This window comes from Zonotrichia albicollis, chromosome 31, assembly GCF_047830755.1.
Source record: "Zonotrichia albicollis isolate bZonAlb1 chromosome 31, bZonAlb1.hap1, whole genome shotgun sequence".
Classification (NCBI taxonomy): domain Eukaryota; kingdom Metazoa; phylum Chordata; class Aves; order Passeriformes; family Passerellidae; genus Zonotrichia; species Zonotrichia albicollis.
In genome coordinates this window covers 637,904-661,165 of record NC_133849.1, presented here as the reverse complement: position 1 = coordinate 661,165, position 23,262 = coordinate 637,904, and the positions used below count along the sequence as shown (strand labels likewise).

Below are 23,262 nucleotides of genomic sequence, written 5' to 3'. Positions count from 1 at the left end.
GGGGCCATTTGTTTGGATTGGGCGATTTTGTGTTGGGGGGATTTTCTGAGGCTTTGGGGATTTTGAGGGGATTTGGGGGAGTTTTGGGGAGATATGGAGGGATTTTGTGCTTTGCATTGGGGACTTTGGGGAGAATTTGTTGCATTTTGGAGGATTTTGGAGTGTTTGAAGAGATTTGGGGGCGCTTTTTGGGTTTCGGGGGGATTTGGAGAGGATTTTGGGGGGACTTGATTGGAGTTTTTGGGTTTTTTGGGGCAGGCTTGGGGTATTTGGGGGCTTTGGAGGGATTTTGGGGCGATTTGGGAGTTTTTGGCGGGATTTTTGGGATTTTGGGAGGATTTGGGGGACTTTATCAGGTATGGGAGATTGTTGGAGTTTTTGGGGTGGTTTTAGGGGGATTTGGAGAGTCCTGGGGGGATTTTGGGGTTCTTTGGGGGGGGGAATTTGGGGTTTTTGCGGTGGTTTTAGGGGGATTTGAGAGGATTTTGGGGCATTTTTAAAAGTTTTGTGGGGATGTTGGGGGCTCTTGGGGGATTCTGTGGGGTTTGGGAGGGCCTTGAGAGATTAAGGGGAATTTTGGGGTGTTTTGGGGAACTTCACTGGGCTTGGGGGGATTTGGGCAGATTTTTTTGGGTTTTGGGGGCATTTTAGAGGAAATTCAGGCAGATTTTGGGGGGATTTGGGGGTGTCTCGTTTTGGGCAGACAGCAGTCTGCTAAGGAAGGCAGGAGCCTCCCCTGAAATGGAGACTGTAAACCCTCCCCACCCCTCCTGATTGCTATAAATTTTAAATTAAGAGGCTTTCAGGCAAAAAATATGGGAGCAGGATATAACAGTTCTTTAATAGGAAAAAGAAAAAAAAAAGAATAAAATAAACAATGCAGTGCCCTAGAACAACACTGACAGAGTCAGAAGCCAACCTGACACCCTGTGGGGTGTTGGTGGCAGTACAATTGGAAATGTGGCTGCAGTCCTCCTGCAGGGTCAGGGGTGGGTCTGTTGGAGCAAGGGGGTCCTGCAGCGAAGGATGTGTTCTTCCTCTGAAGATCCAGTGGAATAAGAGGCAGCTGCTGTTCCTCTGGGGAATCCCGTGGAGAAAACCATGCTGGTGTCTCAAAAACTTCTGGATTATATCGGGGTAGCAATGTTTGGCTCCTCCCTCTGGGCGGAGCATCTCACAATGAGATGTTATAGTTCTTATCAGTCATGCAGTGACATTCAATAGCTGTTATCAGCAATGTCCCCTCTCGAGGGAGGAGTGATTGTGGTCACTCAAAGAGAGAGATAAGGCAAACTGCCCACTTGACAGAAGATAATCTGCCATGCAGATGGTAATGGAAAACATCTCGCATTGCGATCTTCAACATTTCACCAAGGTGTCACCGTGGTCTCCTGAGTCCAGGTAACAATTCAGAGTTGAGATTCCAGGAGATTCCACCCTCGTGTCACCATGGTCTCCTGGGTGACAATTCACACTTGGTTCCATGAGATTGCACGGTGTCACCATGGTCTCCTGGGTCCCGTGAGGCCTCTCTATGTGTCACAGTGTTCTCCGTGGTTTCCTGAGAAGCTGATGTGTTGACAGTTGACCCTTGGTTCCTCGAGATTCCATTGCATCCCAGTGGTGTCCCTGGTTTCATAAAGCCCAGGTTTATCACAAGGGAGCCTTGGTTTCAGGATATTCCATTGTGGCACAATGGTCTCACCCCTCTCTGGGGCTGCCCCGTGAAACAGTGGACACCTGGTTCCATGAGATTCCGTGGGGTAATAGTCAATTCTTTTGCTTCTTTTCTGCCAAGGTCGGGACGAAATCCCAAGACAGAATTTCTTGTTTGGACTCAGGTGTTCATTAGCCCTTGTATCTAGAACAGTCTCACAAGATGTGAGTTCTGCAGCACTTCACTAACAAGGTAAAAATGGAGCCCCATCTCTCTCTCTGCAAGGTCTTTTAAGAATAAACTGTCCAATTAACAAATAACACCTAAATTATTTTTACTTTTAACCCAATAACCAACCACCCATGCCTAACAATGGGGACTTTTTTATCCAATTACACAATACCACCCAAACCCAAGGAGGAAGAGGAAGAGGAGAAGGAGAATGAGAAGGAGGAGAAGGAGGAGAGAAAGAAAAGAAGAAGAAGAAGAAGAAGAAGAAGAAGAAGAAGAGGAGGTGGAAGAAGAGGAAGAAGAAGTAGAAGAAGAAGGAGGCGAAGAAGGAGGCAAAGAAAAAGGATCAACCTCCACCCTAAAATCTCCATCTTGCTTTGTATATATTACTATATTCTAAAACCTTAAACTCCAAGTTTTCCACCCTGTGATATTACACCCTTCTATTCAAACTCCACGCCCATAATCCCAGTTCTATCATTCCATTTTGGAAGCCTTCTCCACAGCCTCAGATCAAATGCAGTGTTCTCCTGGGGGTCAGTGTCTGTCAGCTCAGAAAGCCCGAAATTAGCAGCAGCCAGGGTTCCAACAGGTAACAATGTTCTCCTGTGTTCCAGTAGGTTCCATCAGGCCCAGCTCTGTCCCCATGGACACCTGGTTCCATGAGATTCCATGGGGTAACAATGTTCTCCAGTGTTCCATCAGGCTCTGTCACCATAGATACTCAGTTCCATGGGCAGTGGCCATGTCCCAGTGGCACCTGTGTGCCAGGGCACCCTGTCTGACCAGGGACAGTTTGTTCCAGGACATTCCATGGAGTCCCAGCAGTCACTTGGGTTCCGTGCAGGTGCCTGGGGAGTGGGAGATCAGCCCAAATATCCTGAGGGTCCCTGTGCGGGTGTTTTTTGGGGGGAACCTTTGGATCTTGCAGGGCTCCAAAGCTGAGCCGCGGATGCCCCTTGGGACAGAGTGGAGCATGATGGAGCCAGGACACCCTGATGGAAGCCAGGAGACCCTGATGGAAGCCAGGAGAGCCTCATGGAGCCAGGAGACCCTGACGGAAGCCAGGAGACCCTGATGGAAGCCAGGAGAGCCTGATGAAGCCAAGAGAGCCTCATGGGAGCCAGGAGACCCTGATGGAGCCAAGGCTGCAGTGGGACACAGAGGGACCTCATGGGAGCCAGTAGACTGTTGTGAGGCTGTGGAACAATGTGGCACCAAACTTTCGCTGGGGCTTGAGAGAAGCTCCTGGAGACAAGGAAGAGCCGCAAGGCTCTGGAATCAGTGTCTGCAGGAGGATTTTCTGCTCCCTCCTGGGATGCTGGTGGACAATAAAGCCTGTGTCAGCCTCCCAGGTGTCCAGCTGTGTCACCAGTGGGGGCCACATCTGCGGGGACGCCCTGCCAGCCCTGGCCGTGCTGCTCCTCCTGGCTGGGCGCGGAGCTGCTGGGAGCCCGGGCTGGGGGGAATCCTCAGGGCTGTGCAAGGAAAGGTTCCCCACAAGCAGCACTGGAATGAGATGTGCAGTGTGAAAAACGCCAATCACTTGTTTTTACAATTTTACAAGTTTAATATTAATAAAATGGTTATAAAAATAGTAATATAATTAGAGTAATAATAATTTGGACAATTTGAATTAGGACAATATGAGACAATAGAGACAAAGAGTTACAGACATCCGGGTACCTTTTTCTGGGCAGCACAAGCCTGAAAAAGGACCCCCAGTAACAAAGGATTAACCCTTAAAAACAATAGCCTGTTGCATATTCATACACGTTATACATGATGCATAAATTCCATTCTAATACAGGATTCCATCTGGTCATCATCATCATCTTCCTCTGAATCCTAACAGCGCCTTCAAGGTGGGAAGAAGTTAGTTTCTTATGATAAGAGGGCAATAAATTCATTTTCTCTGGAAGATTTAGGTGTCCTGTGGCTGCTATCTTGCTGCAAGTCCTTTCTTTAAAAAAGAATCCTACATAACACAGTTTCTATTTCAACATTTTTATAACCTAAAACTATATTTACACACTACTAAAGAGAATTAATACAGCATTACTTTCTAACACAAGACATGTAATATTCATTTTAATATTTGCAAAAAGCCAATCATAAAATATGTATTTTTCACATACTGGGAGCAGCCACTGCCAGTGTCAGGACCCCCCAATGTCACCCTGAGGGCCATCTGCAGCTCGGCTTTGGAGCCCTGCCAGCTGCAAACATCCCCCCCAAAAAACCCCAAACACAGGCACCCCCCGGGATATGTTAAAAATCAATTGTTTTCACTGGGACTTGAGTGGTTCTGAAGTGACAGATCGACCCTTCTTTGCTTTTGGAGTTCAGAGAGATGGAGAAGGGAAAAAATTAAGGCCAAATCAAAAGGCGAAGCAGCCAGGTGTGTTCCCAACATGGATCACAGGGAATGTGAGTGACCAGGGCTGTGCCCGAAGTGCCTCCTCCAGTGGGGGATGGAGCTGGAGCAGCGCACGAAGCTCTGCCCGCACTCGGGGCACTCGCAGGGCTTCACTTAGTGGCGCCTCCGTTGGTGTTGGGTCAAGTGAGAGCTCTGTGAGAAGCTCTTCCCACACTGGGGACACTCGTAGGGCCTCTCCCCAGTGTGGATGCGCCGGTGGGTGACGAGGGCGGAGTTCTGCTTGAATCCCTTCCCGCAGTCGGGACAGCGAAAGGGCCTCTCCTCTGTGTGAATCCGATAGTGCAGGAGGAGATGGGAGCTGGTCGGAAACCTCTTCCTGCATTGATCACACTCGTAGGGCCTCTCCCCACTGTGGGTCCTCTGGTGCTGGATCAGGTCGCAGCTCCTCATACTGAGATCATACTGGGACCATACTGGGAGTGAGCAGGAGCCTGCGGGGGGCAATTGAGACCATGTTATGGGCAAATGGGATATACTGGGATTGACTGGGATGGTGCTGAGGATGACTGGGAGCAGCTGTAAGCAACTGGGAACATGCTGGGAGCAACTGGGAATAACTGGAAGTGACTGGGTGCATACTGGGGGTGATTGGAAACTGCTGGGCTTATACTGGTATGAACTGGGATCATGCTGCATGTGACTGGGATCATACTGGCAGTGAGTGCCACTACACTGAGGCTGACTGGGAGTGGTTGGGAGCAAGTGGGATCATACTGGAAGGAACTGGAAAGATGCTGGAGGGAACTGGGGTACACTGGGAGATACTGGGAGTGACAGAAACAAAAGTGAGGGTGAAAGAGAGCAACTGGAACCATGTGGAGCACAACTGGTTCATACTGGCAGGGACTGGGAGCACACTGGGCCCACATTTGCATCATACTGGGAGGGACTGGACGAATACTGGGAGTATCTGAGAGTGACTGGGAACACACCCTGCACATCATCCCCCATACTGGGCCTGACTGGGAGCAACTGGGAGCCTGTTGGGAACAAATGGCATCATACTGGGACTGACTGGGTTGATCTAGGAAGCAACTGGAACCATGCTGGAGGCAGCTGGGACCATACTGGGAGAGATTGGAAGCAACTGGGATGATACTAGGACCACACTGGGAGTGCTGGCATCTGATTGGGATCAAACTGGAGTTGACTGGGATCATACAGGGGTTGAAAGGGAGCGACTGGGATCACACTTTGGGCTACTGGGAACAACTGAGAGAAACTGGGATGATGCTGCAAGCAAACTGGAGGAACTGGGAAGGACCGGATGCATGCTGGAGGCAACTGGGATATACTGGGCATGACTGGGGGATCATACTGGGATAACTAACACCTTACTGGGGCCACTGGCAGTGCCTGGAAATGACTACAGTCATTCTGTTGGAAACTGGGATATACTGGGAGTGTCTCTAACCATACTGGGGTGACTGGAACCACACTGGGAACAACTGGGACCATGCTGGGGAGAACTGGGACCATGTTGGGGGCGACTGGGAGTGAGTGCGACCATGCTGGGAGGGACTGGGATCATCTGGGGAGTGACTGGGACTAGAGAGCAGGGACAACTGGGTGCTACTGGCATCACAGTGGGAGGAACAGGGAGCAACTGGAACCATGCTGGGGGCAATTGGGATCCTACTGGGATCACAGTGTAAGCAGCTGGGGGAGACTGGGATCATACTGGATCATGCTTTCAGCAACTGGGACTGCACTGAGGGTGACTGGGAGTGGCTGTGAGCAACTGGCGTCAGGCTGGAAGCAACTCCAACCAGCTGGGAGTGACTGGGAATGTGCTGGGGAGAGCTGGGTTATACTGGGAGAGATTGAAAGTATAATGGGGGTAAATGGGAGCAACTGGAACCATGCTGAGTGATAATGGGAGCAGCTGTGCCCATGCTGGAATCATACTGGGATCACACTGGGAGTGACTGGACTAGTACCGGGAGTACCTGAGAGTGACTGGGATCCTACTGGAACCAGACTGGGAGTGACTGGAAAGGTGCTGGCCGTGACTGGAACCATACTGGAGGTGAATTGGAGCAACTGGGCCCACACTGGGAGTGACAGGGAGTCACTCTGGGCATGACTGGAATAACACTGGGAGGATCTGGGAGTGACTAGGGTTACTGGGAGTGACTGGGAGCAACAGGGATCATAGTGAAAGTGACTGGGATTGTAGCGGGAGTTACTGGGATCATCCTTGGAGCCACTGGAATTGCAATGGGTGTGAATGGATCCTGACTGGGGCTTACTGGAAGCTACCAGGCCCTGCTGGGAGGAAAATGTGGAAACATTGGGAAGAACCGGGATCAGCTGGAAGGTACTGGAACGATGCTGAGGAGACTGAGACCACAACTGGGATCATACTGGGAGCAACTGGGACTATACTTTGGGCAACTGACAGAAACTGGGATCATGCAGAGGCAGCTGGGAGTAATTGGGAATGACTGGGATCATTCTGAGGTAACTAAAGCCTTACTGGGGCAACTGGGATAAACTGGGAGTGTTTGTAACCATAGTGGGGGGACTGGAACCACACTGGGAACAGCTGGGATCATGCTGGGGACAACTGGGAGTGAGTGGGACCATGCTGGGAGGGACTGGGACTATTCCAGGGACAACTGGGATCATGCTGGGATCACAGTGAGAGCAGGTGGGTCCATGCTGGGTTAGACTGGGATCACACTGAGGGTGACTGGAATCACACTGGGATTGACTGGGAGTGGCTGTGAGCAACTGGAATTGTGCTGAAAGCAACTGGGAGAAAGTGGGAGTGACTGGGAGCATGCGGGGGGTGACTGGGATATACTGGGAGAGACAGGGAGTTACTGGGATCACACTGGAGGCAACTGGGGTTATGCTGGCATTGACAGGGAGCAACTGGGATCACATTGGGGGCACGGGTATCAGATTGGGAGTGACTGGGATCATACTGGGAGTGGCTACAATCATACTGGGATCACAGTGGGTGCGATTGGACCCTGACTGGGGGTTACTGGGAGCTACCAGGCCCTGCTGGGAGCCAACTGTGCACACACTGGGAGGAACTGGGAGTAACTGGGAATGATAGGATGCATACTGGTAACAACTGGGATATACTGAGAGTGATTAAATCTTTGATTGGGATAAAACTGGGGGCAGGTGAACCACGCTGAGGTGACTGGGAGTGCCTGGCAATGACTGCCAGAATGTTCAGGGCAACTGGGATACACTGGGAGTGTCTGAGACCATATGGGTGGTGACTGGGACCAGAGTGAGAGCGACTGGGAATGTGCTGGGGGAAACTGGGGCCATTCTGGGGGCAAGTGGGAGTGACTGGGGCCTGGCTGGGAGAGGGAGACTGGGATCATGCTAGACTCATCCTGGGATCATACTGGGAGTTACTGGGGCAGCTGCTAGGGACAACTGGGAGAACTGGGAACACACTGGATCAAAGTGGGAGGAACTGGGAGCAACTGGGACCTTACTGGGGGCAAATTGCATCATCATAGGGAATGACCGGGAGTGACCGTGTTATGAATAAGAAGCTTGACTAGGCCAATATTCAAGCAGCAATCAATTTATTATTTAATATGGTAAAGTGTGAGAAATACAGCGCTGGGTACAGTGCGGGAAGTTTTCCCTCCAACTGCACATCGATAATTGATGGTTACAGGTATTTATAGGGGTCCCCATGATTTGTTTTCATCAGTTTCTATTTCCAATCTTTTACTTATCAGCAATTTTTATTCCAAACTATTACATCACAATTCTATACACTATTGTGATTTTAATTTCTCAGGATGTATCTAAAAGGAGTATCCCCAGATGGTGACGGTCCAGTTTCTGAAAGAAGTAAGATGAATTCTGTCCTGTCTCAGCTGTTCAAATGGCCTGGTAAGGCCTAGATGGCCTTGAGGCAGCCCGCGCTCGAAAGGACGAAAGTAGTCTTCAGGTTTTTCAGTTCTTCAGTGTTGTTTATTAATTCTTATCTACAATATTTTCTCCCGGCCCGACAGAGGTCCGCACAGCAAGTCAGCCATGGGCACACTGACCTCCCTCGGGGTGGCCGCTTATTTTTATACCAAAAACTACATGTAAGATATTTACCTTTTCCTCCCAATACCTTTCACTCTTATTGACAAGTGCAAATTCAGTAACAACCAATCTCAAAGTGCCACCATCACCATCAAAGATGGATGATAAGAAGACGAAGAAGGAGAGGACACGCCCTAATTCCTCCATCTTGTCTCCTAGAAACCCCTGTACCAAGATTCCAAAACCTGTGTTTTCACTCTATAATTAATCTATCCCTTCACCACTTATCCCTGTGTGATCCTCTCATCCTCATACAGGTGTTGCATCCTGTGCAGGATCAAAGTCTAGCCACCAAGCACTTCTGGCAACGTTCCAGGACTTCCGAGCCCCCCAAGGGTTATCTCGGCAATTCTGGACATCAGGAATGATGTGCGTAATTCCCACATCTCCGCCTTCTGTTTGCACCAAAAGCACTTCTTTCGCTACCTGACTCATGACATGCCTTATACATAAAAAGATGCACAGGATAACAAGCATGAGGACTAAGAGAATTATTAAGACATATAATGCTATCTTTAAAATTCCTCTCCATATCGGAGAGAGATCAAAAAATCCTGTCAGATCATCGATCCAAGATCTTGTGATCTCACCAAGTTTATTTATGCTGTCTTTTATTTTCTGAATACTTTCATTAATTGATCTTGAATGGTCTGAGAGATTCATGCAGCACATCCCCTCAAATTCTTCACATCCATGTCCATGAGCGAGCAATAGATAATCAATCGCCACCCTGTTTTGAAGAGTCGCCTGTCTTACACTACTGATGTCTTTTAACATGTCATCCAATGCGACAGACACAGATTGAGCATGTTTGCTCAACCAACAACCCATGCGGTCGAGTTGAGTCAAGGCCACCCCCGATGCTGCTTGAGGTGAGAAGATTGCTGTAGCAATTCTCCTTGCCTTGTCCCAAGTATATATTTTGTCATTGCAATCTGCTGCGTAATGTTGTAATGATCTTTCTTCTTTGTGTTTTTTCTCTCTTAGCAATTTCAAATCTGGCGACAACATTGAAATTTCCCCAATGCTGCATGGACCTCCCCTGGCATTAGCAGGAATGCCATGCCAAATTCTGTCCCCGCAAATTAAAAACAAACCCCGTGGCAATTGCACCGGGACTTGGATTGATCCTTTGGCAGTTTTCTCTGTGTATTTACACCAAGCTGATTGATGCATTTTTATAAAATTTATGATTGGGAGTTACATCAATAGTTTTGTTTCTCTTTGTGGCATTTGGAGTTTCAAACTGCATGCAGAGTTCCATTGTCATGGACCTAAAAATCTCCAATACCTGAGGTTCTGTAGAAGCCACAGGAAGAAGTTGTGTCCAAGCAAACCACTCCTTCACAGGATCTTTAATGACCTGTGAGATGTTAACTGTGGAGTGCCCTGGAATTGGCCATTCGTCCACTGGCAATCCAACCATGCATGCTGAAAATGGTCTCCCTGGCCTCGAATGTGTCAGACAAATACAATCCAAATTCGCTGCCTGAGCTAAAGCCTCCCACACATTTTGTTTTGGTTGATCAATGGGTAAATTTGCCCCATTGCTTATTGCAATGAATGAAAGAATGATGCACATGAGCATTGTGAAGCTCATGACTTCACTCTTGTGCAAAATCATTGTCATGTTTTCACTCAAGACCCCAAAGGAAAAATCCCTAAAGTCTTTAATTCTTTTTATTTCTCTTCTGAGTCGTTTTCTGCAGCCTGAGCCTCGACTTCTGTCTGAGTACTCGTCTCTTTGTTTCTTGGATCAGCGTTCTCCTGTTCTCGCATTCAGAATGGCTTCACGTGTTGCGCTGACACCCACTTCAGACCTCAATCTGTGGAAACACAAGCGAAACCCTTGCCCCAAGTGATTAGTTTGAAAGGGCCCTATATTTGTCCTGTCTCTGGGTTTCTGATCAAAACTAAAGGATTTTCCCTTAGCTTTGCCTGTGTGCTGTTTAAGAAATGCCTCATGATTGGTGGATTAGGTTCTGAGGATGAACTATTTAGGAAATTCAACACATACAACGCTTTATTTAATTTCATGTGAGGTGTTGCCTCTGGCTCACCCTTTCTTTGTCTGTCCAGAAGGGATTTCAGGGTGTGATGTGTTCTCTCAATGATTGCCTGACCTGTGGGTGAATGTGGAATACCAAATGTATGTTTGACACCCCATCTTTTCAGGAATTTGTCAAGCACCCTGCCTGTATACGTTGGACCATTATCTGTTTTTATCTCCTGAGGCACACCTAATGAGGCGAATGCTTGCAGAAAATGTCAACAAGCATGGTCTGCTGTTCCCCCTGCATGTGCTAAAGCAAAGACTGCACCTGAGAATGTATCTACTGAAACATGAACATTTTTGAGCCTCCCAAAGGATGGATACTTCGTGACATCAGCTTGCCACAATTGAAGACTTTGCAGTCCCCACGGATTGAGCTCTGACCTAGTGTGGACAACCTTGCTCCACATTGCCCAGCCCCATCCTGTCTGTCCTCACTTCCCTGGGACCTGCTGTGCTTGCAGAGCTGGCTGCACTCAGCTTTAGAGGGGTTTTCCCTTTTTGTACTTTTTGAAGCAATCTGTAACTCCTGAGTTTCCCTACTGCAAACAGACACCCTGCTCAGGTGTGTGCCAGCCCCAGGTGCCACCAAAGGCACTGCAGAGCTGCCCTGGGCCAGCTGTGAGGGTGGATCATCAGCCCAAGCTGCACTGGGCCACTGCAAGGGGCTGTGGCCATGGGCACTTCAGTGACCCCACTGCTGGGTTTGGCTGACATTTGTTATGAACAGAATTCTGCCAATTTTTCTGTGAGAAAAAGGTTACCACTGTTGCTGCTGGGCTGCTGCTTGTGTTATGGTAATTATGGGTCGTTGTTGTTAATAGTTGTTTTTGTATCAGTAAAAGCCCTGGCTGGGGCCAGTTAAAGGCCCTTCTCTGAGACAGTGAAGGGTGGGGTACCTCCCGAACAGTGAGGAGAAGGGACTTTGGAGGGGAGGGATATGCAAAATAACTCTAAGGACCAGCATGCTTTGTGGGACCCCTGCTCCAAACGTACTGAGAAAACCCCAAAAACAACGAGCCACCTAAGAGTTGAGAGATTGGAGTGATGTCTGGACGTGAGAAGCGGAGTGCTGAGCCTGCAGAGATGTGGAACACCTTCGGAGTCCCTCTCGCCTTGACCATGGGAGTCGTCCTGACGCTGGGAGGAGACGGGAAGGAGCGGGGAAAAGTAACAATGAGGGTCACGACGGTCAAAAGGCTCCCACGAGGACCAGACCCCCCGCTCTGCCCCTAGTGGACAAAGCTGCGCATATCCTCCTCCTCTGAGTCGCCCTGGGAGAGACGATTGGAAGATGCAGGCCCACCAAGCTGCTCAATCCTGAGCTGATCACATATAATAAAGGCATTAAAAAGGAGAAGAAGTCTCCTTGCCCTGTTTATTTCAGTTGGGGCGCTCATCCGGAATAGCCACGCCGAAAGAGGACACCAGGACTGGCCATCTTGGACCTCCAGGACAGCTGGCTACCAGGACCAGAGGGATCGGCTCAGGAGCAGCGACGCAGAGGAGCACCGGAGCACCGGACTGGTGAGAAATCCGGTGGCGGGAGTGGGAGACGAGTGCATGTGTGTGTGAGTGAGACGAGGGCCGGCAGCCGGACTTTCAAAGTGAGAGCAACCCCCTCAGCACCGCGTTTTTGGCCTTTCGCGAGAAAGCCGGCTGGGAACAGTAGGAAGTGAGTGGAACTAGTGTGAGTGAGTCATCTCCTAAGGGGGAAAAAAAAGGGCCCCCCCCCTCCGGGCATGTGGAGGAAATAGTTGTATGAATGGCTCGCACCCAAAGTAAGTCCTGACAGAGGAAAGTCAAGCAGATTGTAAGTCCCGAGAAGGATTCGGGTAAGATTTGTAAGTCCCGAGAAGGATTCGGGTAGGATTTGTAAGTCCCAAGAAGGATTTGGGTAAGCTCAAGCCCTGCAGGCAAAGTAAGTCCTGACAAAGGAGTCAGGCCCCACTGAGAGCCATTGCACCTCGAACTCCCGTGATGCTCCGCGGCCCCGTTAAACTGTATGATACCCGTGCCTACAACTCCCGTCACCTCCTGCGCCCCAGAGAGCCCCGTTCGAGCCCCGCAATGGCCCACCTGGACCCCGAAGGGCCCCAAATTCCCCTCCCTGACCTCCAAGTGCCCCCCTGGACCCCCAAGTGCTACCCCGGACCCCAAACTGTCCCTCAGAATCCCTGAGTGCCGCTCCAAGTGCCCACCCGGCTCCCCCAAGTGTCCTCCAGACCCTCAAGTTCTCTCTGAATTCCCTCCCCAGACCCAAAACTGCCACAAATGTGCCCGAGAAATGTCTCCAGGGACCACAAAATGCCCCCCTTGACCCTATGTGAGAAAATAGTAGAAAAGATGACAGAAGTGCTAAATTATTAGCATAAAGAAGAAGAGATCAATAGCCGATAGTTGCCAATGAATTCATGAAGGGAATTATGTTACTTAGAACGGACGAGGAATAATTTTTTTGGTTCCTAAAAATGCATTGATTTTTCACATCAATTTATAAATTGGGTAATAAAAATATTAAATAATAATATTATAACTAAGAAAAATACTACTATAACTTTAGTAATTATTACATTCTAATTTTCAAGTAAAATGCATAATTTTTTTTAATGTTTTGGGATGTCAGTCCCAGATGGGCGATGTCAGACATAGTGAGGCTGGAGATGAGGAGCAGGTTGTCCAAACAGGGTCAGCCTGCAAGGGGCTCATTCTTCTCTGTGCCCAGACCTCCTAAGGAGACATTCAGCATCAAGATCACCTGGGAAATGCTTCCATCCCCTCTTCTCTGAAATGAAAAGTATAAAAACATTCCCTTGACTAAGACCAAAAATCATGATGTGCACTTTGGAATCTCCTTCCTGAAGACAACTCCAAACTGACTCCAATCACTGCACAAACCCTGGAGACTCAAAGACAATGGAAGGGAGACAAAGAGCTTCTGAGGCCTTTCTGTATTTTAATCAGCCCCACGCTGGATTTGGGGCTAGGTCTAGGAGCCTCAGGCACGCAGAGAAGGATGGAGAAGCTGCTCAAGGAGGCAGCAGCAAAACTCCAAGTGCCTTGGAGCATGGCTAGGCCCCAGCGAGGGCAGGGAGTGCCAAAGGCTGCCCAGGGCCTGGTGAGAGCAGATCCTTGAGGCCAAGACTGCAGGGAGCCCAAGGCTCTGAGCAGGGAACTGCAATGCTGAGCAAGGCCTGGCTTGGCTGGGTTTTCTCTCCTTTCAAGAGTCTCTGGGTAGACACTGTTGGTTTCAGGTCCGTGGTCCCTGTACTGCTCTTGGCCTGCTCTTGTTAGGGTGACAAAGGCAAAAAGCTCTGACGATGGTCCTGATGTTGTCTTATGTGTTCTGTTGTTAGAGGTGTTATTTTAATTCTTTATTTGCACGGTGGCTTGTTGTTCTAGGGCTTTTTATTAGGTCACTCTTTTCTGCTAGGTCTTATGGGATTTTCATATTTGGTTATTATGACATAATCCTCTTCTTTATGGTGTTGGGTGGTTTGCCATCTTAGATGAGAGTGGGAGTGATAGTAAAAGGTTTTAAAATCATAAAATTCAGGGAATTAGAAAGAAGCTAGACTTAGTGGGGCCCTGGAAAAATGTTAAAAATAGACTCTGAAAATGTGAGGCTTTGTGTTTTGCCAGATCATGTGAAATTGCACCTGCATAAGGAGTATATGATAAATTATATACTTGTTAGATGTGATGATTGTTTAGTAATTAAATACAATTATTGTATTATCCTAAGAAGAATAATGAGAAACTATGTTAGAAGTTTGAGGAGGCGGTCACGAGGAGCCCATGCTTGGATAAAATCTATGTATACAATAGAACAATATATGTTTAATAATTAATATGAAAGTTATATAACGATAGAATATAAAAACATTTTCATCCCAAATGCATGTTGGAGACAGATTTGGGTTTGCACCCCTGACACCCAGAGCTCTTCAATAAAAGCACCTGCATAGAATCATTCTCGTGATTATGTGCTTCTGAACACTAACAGGAGCAGTGAGGGTAACACCTGACAGTGAGGGGATTTACATAATTATAAATCCTTTAACTAGCATTGGAACTTAACTATTAAACATTCAACAAACAATCTATGACTAACATTGGAACTTTATATTAACTCCTTTAACAGTGAACTTTATATCAACTCCTTTAACAATGTATTCTCTACAATTTCCCCCTCTAATTGTTCGATTGTGCTCAAGCATGCATCAATTAGCAATTACTTCTTCTTGAAAGTACAGTTTTTAATATTGGTTGTAAATTTGCTTGGCATCTGGACGTTCTTGATCATTCATTATCATGATTACTTTTACTTCTTTCTTATTAAGCTCTTTTGGTATCATTACACTTACTTGTACAGCAGATGTTACAACTTGGATTATACAGGGGAGCATGTAAGGTAGGAGGATTAAACTAGCAATTTCAAATAAGATGAAAAAGGCTAATTTTTTCCACCAGTTTCCTTTTAATGACCAGAAATTGACCCACCAGCTGGTATCGAATGTAGGGGTCCACTCTTGTGTTCCAACATAAACTAACTTCCAGATTTCCTTTGAGATATTTCTAATTACTTCACTGCAGTCATCTATTTCTAAGCAGCACTCGAGGAGTAATATTTTCCACATATGCTTCCTTCATGGGCTAGTAAATAATCTACTGCTAGTCTGATTTGATACACCACACTTCTAGTCTGGGATAGTTGGTCATTTATGTGGTCTAAAGCTAGAGAGGCTCGGTTCGATACCATCTCAAGTACTGCCTGTAATCTCAGAATCAGATTTAACCCCCTATAAATTGGGGTCCGGTGTCTCCAGGACCCATCTTGAGCCCAGATCGCTGGTCCATAAGTGCAAATTATTTCTTGGGCGCTCCATATGGTGTTTTTCCATGTCTGTGTTCCTCCAATTTCAATTAAGTTTCTTTTTGGTCAGGTAGATTTGTTCAAATCATCAAACACTGGGACCCGTAGGTTCAATCAGACTCTTTTGGGAGTAAGAAAAATGATGGTTTAATAATTCTGATAGTGCAACTGCTGCTGCACTCCCCGGGTAATTTAGTGTAAGCCACATTCCCACATATCCAAACCAGGTTTTCTGGAGCTTTCCAAGAAGCATCACTGATAGTCATTGGAAATTCCCAGTACTTGGATATTTCTCTCACTCCCCAGAATGGGTTTATTCCTTTTACTCCTTTATTTATTCCTATTTTTATTCCTTTATTTATTCCTTTTATTTATTTTTTTATTTATTCCTTGATTTATTCCTTGATTTATTCCTTTTCCAGTACACTCATGGAATTTAGATCCTTCTCGGTAGATATATCCCATTTCTTTCTTCCCAATGGATTTTCAGTATTTATTTTCTTAATATACTACTACTACTACTACTACTACTACTACTACTAATGTATTAATATATATTATTATATTATATTATACTATATATTTTATATGAAATAAATATATATAATATATTATATGTATTATGTTAATTATTAATTAATATTTTATTAACTTTCTAAAATTCTAATAAAATAATATAATATTATAATTATATAATATTAATTAATGTATATAATATATCATATATCATATACCATATATTAATTATTAATCATTACTATATATAATTATATATTTATATTATTATATTATTATAATATTAAAATAGTATTTTAATAATAATATTTATTTTATAATAATAAAATAATAAATATTTTAAAATGTTATTATTATTTAATAAATAACATTTTTTTTATCCAATATGTAAATAATGAATAATACTTCCAGTATTTATTAGGTTCTCTAGGGACCTACCCAGCTACTGGATGTTTTGTTTTTAAATATCTCTTACAGGACATTTCTCCTACTGGGGTTTTATAAATTTATACATTTTATACATTTTCCCTTTCCAAGATATACACTACTCTTCTCCAATTATTTTAGACTTTAATTCCCACCATTCTTTTCCTCTTGGTCCAATAGTTGGTACTTTTTGTCTTGTTTGTGTCCATTTTAAGGTTTCTATTGGTCTTAAGCTGATCCCTTCCCAAGGCCAGACTTCAGCCATTTGTGTATTTCCACAGATCCAGCAATTAGTTAAATTTAACTCTTTACTGATCTTTTCCACTAAGTCTATGAACAAGTTTTTCCCACAAGATATTTCTAGGTCTTCTTTCTCAATTTATTGATGTTGTTACTTCTTTCTCTTTTATTAAGTCTGCTGTGCCTTTTTGATTGGGCTTATGTTCAAAGCAAAGCCAAGCATCTCCTATGGGACACTCCCCAGGCAGTCCTTGCTGGTAAGTGGCCATATTTTGTGAAATCCAATAAGTCTTCTCGTGCCCTTGGCAGGTTGCTAACAGAGAGAGGTTGGCACAGTTTAAGTTTAAATTTGTACGTACTCGTATTAAAGATCCGGTTTCTTCCCCTCTGTAAAGGGGGCAGTAACATTTAGCACATGGGCTCTTCTGACTTCCCAGCATGTTGTTAACAAGTAAGATCAGTAAGAGCATTCCCAGGAGTCTGGTATGAGGCATTCCCCTAGACTCTACAACTACTGAGCTGTGCCCAGTGATTGGAGTGGCTTTTTTTTAGGCAGACGGTAAACTCATCCAGCCTTGCCTCCTGGTTATGCTTTTCTCCTACAGAAGAGCTCATTGGTTTTAGTACAGAGTTTTTATTCTCTCAGTGTCAACACATTTGACTTTTCTTTACTAATTTATTTTTGCCCTGATGGATGTTTTACAGGAGATTGCTTTGCACACTAAGATTGGAGTTAACTGGGGTGTTTTAACTTTTTAACACAAAAACATGCATCTGAAAACCTTGAACTCAATGGTCAGATGACTTTAGGAATTTTCGGTATCCAAAATGATAGATAAAATACTCACACCAAACAAATAACAAGGTATTTACTCTTATGCCTAATCCCACAAAATCATAGTATGATTTTATGCTAATCCTACAAAATCATAATACACCTTATGTCTAATCCTACAAAATCATACGCTGAAACAAACAAATGCTCCAACACAAACTAAAAATTCTTCATTCTTTATTAAACACTAACTAATAATAAATGCAACAGGAAAGTATCTACTTTTCAAACTCAAAAGCAAAAGATAAATAACATTAACTGCAATTTTTAACACTTCTTAACAAGTTTTTTACTATTAACAGTCTCTAATAGTCTTTAGGTCTCCCCTGGAGGGTTAGCTTTAGATTGTCTGAGTGATTAGTCACAGTCCATTCATTAGAAGACTTAGTAGGAGATGTGGTTTGTTTTGACTCTTCAGTGGGAGGTGGTACAGGTCCTTTAATCTGGGTTATATGTGTCCACCCCTTCTCTTGGGTCTGTATGCCTGTATTGGTGGTGAGTAGGACCTGAAAAGGGCCTTCAAACTTTGAGGTTAAAGGTGCAGAGTTCCATGATTTAACTAACACCCAGTCCCCTGGATTGATGTTATGTCCCTTAGTGTCTAAGGGAGAGGTTTGAGGGAGATAGCTCTTTTTCCTAAGATCTTCTAACACACTTCCTATGGCCTTTAGATATTTTTGGGTGGCTGTCTCTCCTTCTGGATAAATTCCTGTGCTATATGGGGTTGTCAAGAAGGGGAGTCCAAACGTCATTTCATAAGGTGAGACTTGTATACCTGATCGAGGCCTTGTTCTAATTTGTAACAGTGCTAAGGGTAGACATTTAAGCCAATTCATCTGGGTTTCTGTAACTAATGTAGTTAACCTGTTTTTGATGGTTTTATTCATTCTTTCTACTCTTCTGGAGCTCTGGGGATGCCAATGGGCTGTGCAACCTCCATTTCATTCCCAGGGCTTCAACAACTTGTTGTAAGACTTGGGCAGCAAAATGTGGACCTCGGTCAGAATCGATATTATTTATCAACCCATATCGGGGAATGATGTTTTCTAGGATTGCTTTTGTGGCTGCTTGGGCTGTCTCTGTTTTGGTCAGGAACACCTTTACCCAATGGGTGAGGTGATCCACGGTCACTAATAAGTGTCTGTGTCCCTGGACTAGGGGGCATTTCCGTGAAGTCTACCTGCACACTTTGGAACAGCCGCAAGGCCAACTCTCCTCCCCCAGATCAGACAACCAGACAGTACTCTTCTCATCAATTTGAATAATTTGTTGGCAAGTTAAACATTCCTTGGTAACTGCCTTTGCTATGGTTCGTACTCCCATGCACATATGATCCCTTGGAAACTGGTCACATAATCCTTGTATTCCCCAATGGGTCAACTCATATAACTCTGTCATCACCTTTCGGGATGGAGCTTTATTTAAAATTTGCTGTCCATCAAGGGTCCACCATTCTCCATTTTCTTTTTGCTGTCCTCTCATCTTTTCTAACTCTCTTAATTCTTTCTTGACAAAGATCGGTTTTTCCTCTTTTGTTTCTTTACTAGGTGTTCCCTCTATCTTAAGAATTTTAATTGGACTACCTTGTTCCAAGGCTACTTCTTTCACTACTTGATCAGCTAATCGATTTCCCTTTATTTCAAGGGTGTCCCCTTTTTGATGTCCTTCTATGTAAACTATGGCTATCTCAGTTGGTTTCCTTAGGGACTCTAGTACTAATTTTCTTAGCTCTTCATGTATTAAATTTTTGCCTTTAGAATTTAGGTACTCCTGTTCTTCCCATATTTTTCTGAATGCATGAACAATTCCGAATGTGTACCAGGAGTCGGTATAGATTGTTCCTTTATCTTTTTCTAGTAAATCTAGCCCTCTCTTCAGGGCACAGATTTCACAGCACTGGGCACACCAATTTGAGGGTAGCTTTCCTTTTTCCTCAACTTGCATGTTCTGCCCATCTATCATTGCATACCCTTAGACCCGTTTACTGGCTACCATTTGTGATGATCCATCTGTAAATAAAATTCTCCCATATGGGAGGGGCCCATCTTCTAAATCTTCTCTCACTTTAGACTGCATTTCAATAATTTCTAAACAATCATGTTCCAGGTCTGTTAATGGCTCTCCCATGAGGAACTGGGCTGGATTTAAACATTTTGAAGTGACTAATTCGAGGCCCTTGGTACTTATTAGGATGACTTCATTTTTAGTATTTGGGAATTGGTTAGCCACTGAGGGGCCTTGTGACTTAAAACATCTTTCACATTGTGTGGGGTATGAACCTGGATCTTCCCCTTTCAAGTTAGTTTCTGTGTGTCTTCTATTGGGGTGGCTGTTGCCTCTATCACTTGCACACGCTGGCCACCCTCTGGCTACTGGATCTGGTAACTTGGAGAGATATGCGACCGGCTTCCTGCATCCTCCCCAATCCTGTGTAAGGACTCCACAAGCCATCCCCTCTTCCATGTTTACCAATAGGTCAAAGATCTTTTTAAGGTCTGGTAGGCTCAGTACAGGGGCAGAGGACAATTTAGTTTTCAGATTCCAAAGGTGTTCCTCATCATTTGAGGTCCAGATAACAGGCTCTGATTCTGTCAATTTGTCATATGGAAATTTAACGCTTTTAGTGATTTTATACTGATCAAGCCATAATCTTCAATACTCAAACAAACCTAATAATTTTCTAACATCTCTTTTGGTCTTTGGGGCAGGGATGGACAGAATTCCCAAAATTCAGGAGGCCATGAAAGGCTTAGACAAAATGAAAATGATTCACTATTTTATGAAAGTCTGGCCTAAGTTAAACCTGCAGGGGGAGTGGCCATGGTACGGGACAAGAGATCCATGGTTGTGTTCCCAATTAAACCAACACCTGAAAACCCAAGAAAGTCCCAATCTTGAGCAGTTAACATATGCTGCATGTTGGCAGAGGGATACCACTGGCAATGTTATAAAAATCTGTACACTACAAAAACAGGAGGAAAAGAATGAGGGGAGAGAAGAGGTTAGTTGTTAAGTGGGACCCCCTTGATTACTTACCTCCTCCTCCATTCCCTTTTATTAACCTGGCAAGGCCCCAGGCTTCTCTCCCAGATCCGATTTTACCTCTGGCCTCTCCATCCCCAGAATCAGCAGCTGCTCTGATCCCATTACCACCTCCAATTAACACTCCTATGGTTATTACTCCTACCCTAACCTCAACTCCCTTACCTGCTCCAAACACTACTGTCCCACCTCCATCTAATCCAGTTATTTCTCCAGTCTCCCCCTCAACCTTTTCAACTGTCTCTCCAGCCCCACCTCCAGTGTCCCTTCCTACGGGTTCAGTTTCTTCCCCTTTACCTACTGCTGTACCATTACCCCCTCCTAACTGGGAGGTGAGCACCTCCATCTCTAATCCAGTTAGTATAAGTCAACTAGCCCCACTCCTCCTGTTTCTTCCCAAAGGGTAACCTTACGGAGGGACCTTACTGTAAAACAAGATCAAAAGCTTCTAAAGTGGAGAAGCTTTTTCCTCTTAGAGAAGTCCCCTTGGGTGGGATACGTGGGGGACTTGGGTTTGTGAATGCCCCATTAACAGCCACTGAAATTTGAGGCTTTGAAAAGGAGTTAGGGAAGTTAGTGGAGGATCTGGTAGGTATATTGAACCAAGTAAATCTGTTTCTAGGCCTTAACATTTACACCTGGGGGAGCTGGACTCTATTTTTAAAATTTTGTTCAGCGCTGAAGAAGTGAGGATGATCAGGGCCACAGGAATGCGGATCTGAGAGTGAGAAAATCGTTCAGGAGATCCCAGTGACCAGAAATTACCCTTACAGGTCCCTGAGTGGGACCCTAATGAAGAGGAAGATAGAATGAACATGGAAGAGTATAGGTCTCTGATGGTTAGAGGAATAAAGGAATCAGTTCCCCAAAGTAATAACACAAAACTAGCTTTTGACAGCATGCAAGAAAAGGATGAAACCCCAGCTACTTGGCTTAATAGATTAAAGAGGAACTTCCAATTATATTCCAATATAGATCCTGATAGCTTGGAAGGCTAAGTACTTCTAAAAGTGCAATTTGTTACAAAATCGTGGCTGGACATATGGAGAAAGTTAGAGAAAATGGATGACTGGCAGGAGAAGGGAATAAATGAACTGTTAAAGGAAGCTTTAAGGGTATATTTAAGGAGAGAAGAAGAGAAAACTAAAGCTAAAGCTAGAATCATGGTAGCTGTAGCCAGGGAAAGTCTAGGGGAAACCAGAGACCAGCAGGGACAACCATCGAGAATCAGTGAAAATGGACGAAAGTCCTCCTTTGATAAGGAGATAAACCTTATACTACCTCCATGGGTGGATACAAGCAAGAGACCAGGGGCACCACTGAGTGGCAGGAACTGTTATTACTGTGGAGAGATAGGACACATAAGAAGGGATTGCAATAAACTCTTTTTGGATGAGGCAATGGTAAAAGAACAAGAGGCTCTTGAGAGACTCCTGAGGGATGACAACAAGGGGTGTCAGGGCTTTACATTTTAGGGGACTGTCCTGGTTTAGGACAAATTAGGGGAAATCTCCAAGAGGGAGCCCCCCAGAACAAAACAAACCTCCAACCACCCCTCCCCCAACACCGGGTTCGGGAAGGAATTTCTCGGAGGAGCAAAGTGGAAAACAAAACCTATTTATTTACAAGTAACAAAAGAACACTCCCCAACACAAGAAAAGAAAAGGGACCAGACTGTGTTGTGGAGGGCGCCGAATCTTCTCTAGCAGGCTTCGGGTGTCCTGGAGCTCGCAGGTCAGAATCCGGAGCCGGTCCAGTATCTTCAGGGGAGGGTAAGAAAGAGAGAGAGAGAACAAAAGAAAAAGGAAAAAAAAAAAAAAAACCAAAAAAAAAAACCAGCACAAAAGCAAAAAGCAAGCAAGCAAGCAAGCAAGCAAGCAGCTAGCAAAGCCAAGCAGCCAAAGCCAAAAGCCAAAAGCGCCTGGTCACACCCCCCCCCCCCCCTCCTCTCTTCCCCATCCCACCACAGCCAGACTGCCGGGGGGGGGGTGGGGGAAAAGGCACAGCTGCCAGACATAACACACGATATTGGGATAAAGGCTGTCACCCCACGACAGGGACCCAATGTATCATCAAGAAGAGCCTCTGGTAAACTTTGAAGTCGGTCCCTAAAGTGAGGAATTTGAATTTTTAGTTGATACCGGAGCAGATAGATCAAGTATAACGGAATTACCCGCAGGAGTGGCGACTGGGAGAAAGGTCTGTGAGGTGATGGGAGCAGAGGGAAAATCATTTAGAGCCTCCATAGCTGAAAACGTAGAAGTTAAAGGAAATGGAAGGCAGTGTGTGGCTGATTTTATCTATTTACCTAATCTAGAAAGTAATTTACTAGGAAAGGACCTACAGGTCCAATTAGGAGTGGGGATTACCCCAAAGGATGGGAGAATGATAGTCCAGATCATGAAATTGACATCAGGAGATACAGAGCAGATAAACCCAGAGGTTTGGGCAGGAGAAGGAAAGAGGGACTATCTAGACATCCCACCAATAAGAACTGAAATGCAAAAAGGAATTCCTCCCGTTCAAGTAAAGCAATACCCAAGGTCTATTGAGAAAAAAAGGGACTGACCCCTGTGATTGAGCAGCTATTAGAGGAAGGTATCCTGGAGCTGTGTATGTCTCCCCACAAGACCCCAATTTTAGCAATCAAGAAGGCAGATGGAAAATACTAATTGGTCCAAGACTTAAGGAAAAAAAATAAGAGAACTATAACCAGGCATCCAGTAGTCCCAAATCCCTACACCCTCTTGAGTCAGATCCCAAGGGAGCATGCCTCATTTACTATTATAGATTTAAAATATGCATTTTGGGCATGTCCTCTGCTGAGGAATGTAGGGATTGGTTCGTGTTTGAGTGGGAACATCCAGAG

The 23,262-nt window shown here is 45.2% G+C and overlaps 1 protein-coding gene across 1 annotated transcript in view; it reads right to left on the bottom strand.

The window, feature by feature from the left end:
* LOC141725760 (uncharacterized) overlaps positions 1-23,262 on the bottom strand; it is a 93,777-nt gene that overhangs the window by 32,103 nt on the left and 38,412 nt on the right. The window contains exon 3 of the mRNA XM_074529794.1: positions 4,433-4,677. Coding sequence (XP_074385895.1) covers positions 4,433-4,677 — 245 coding nt within the window. The remainder of the gene's footprint in view (positions 1-4,432; positions 4,678-23,262) is intronic.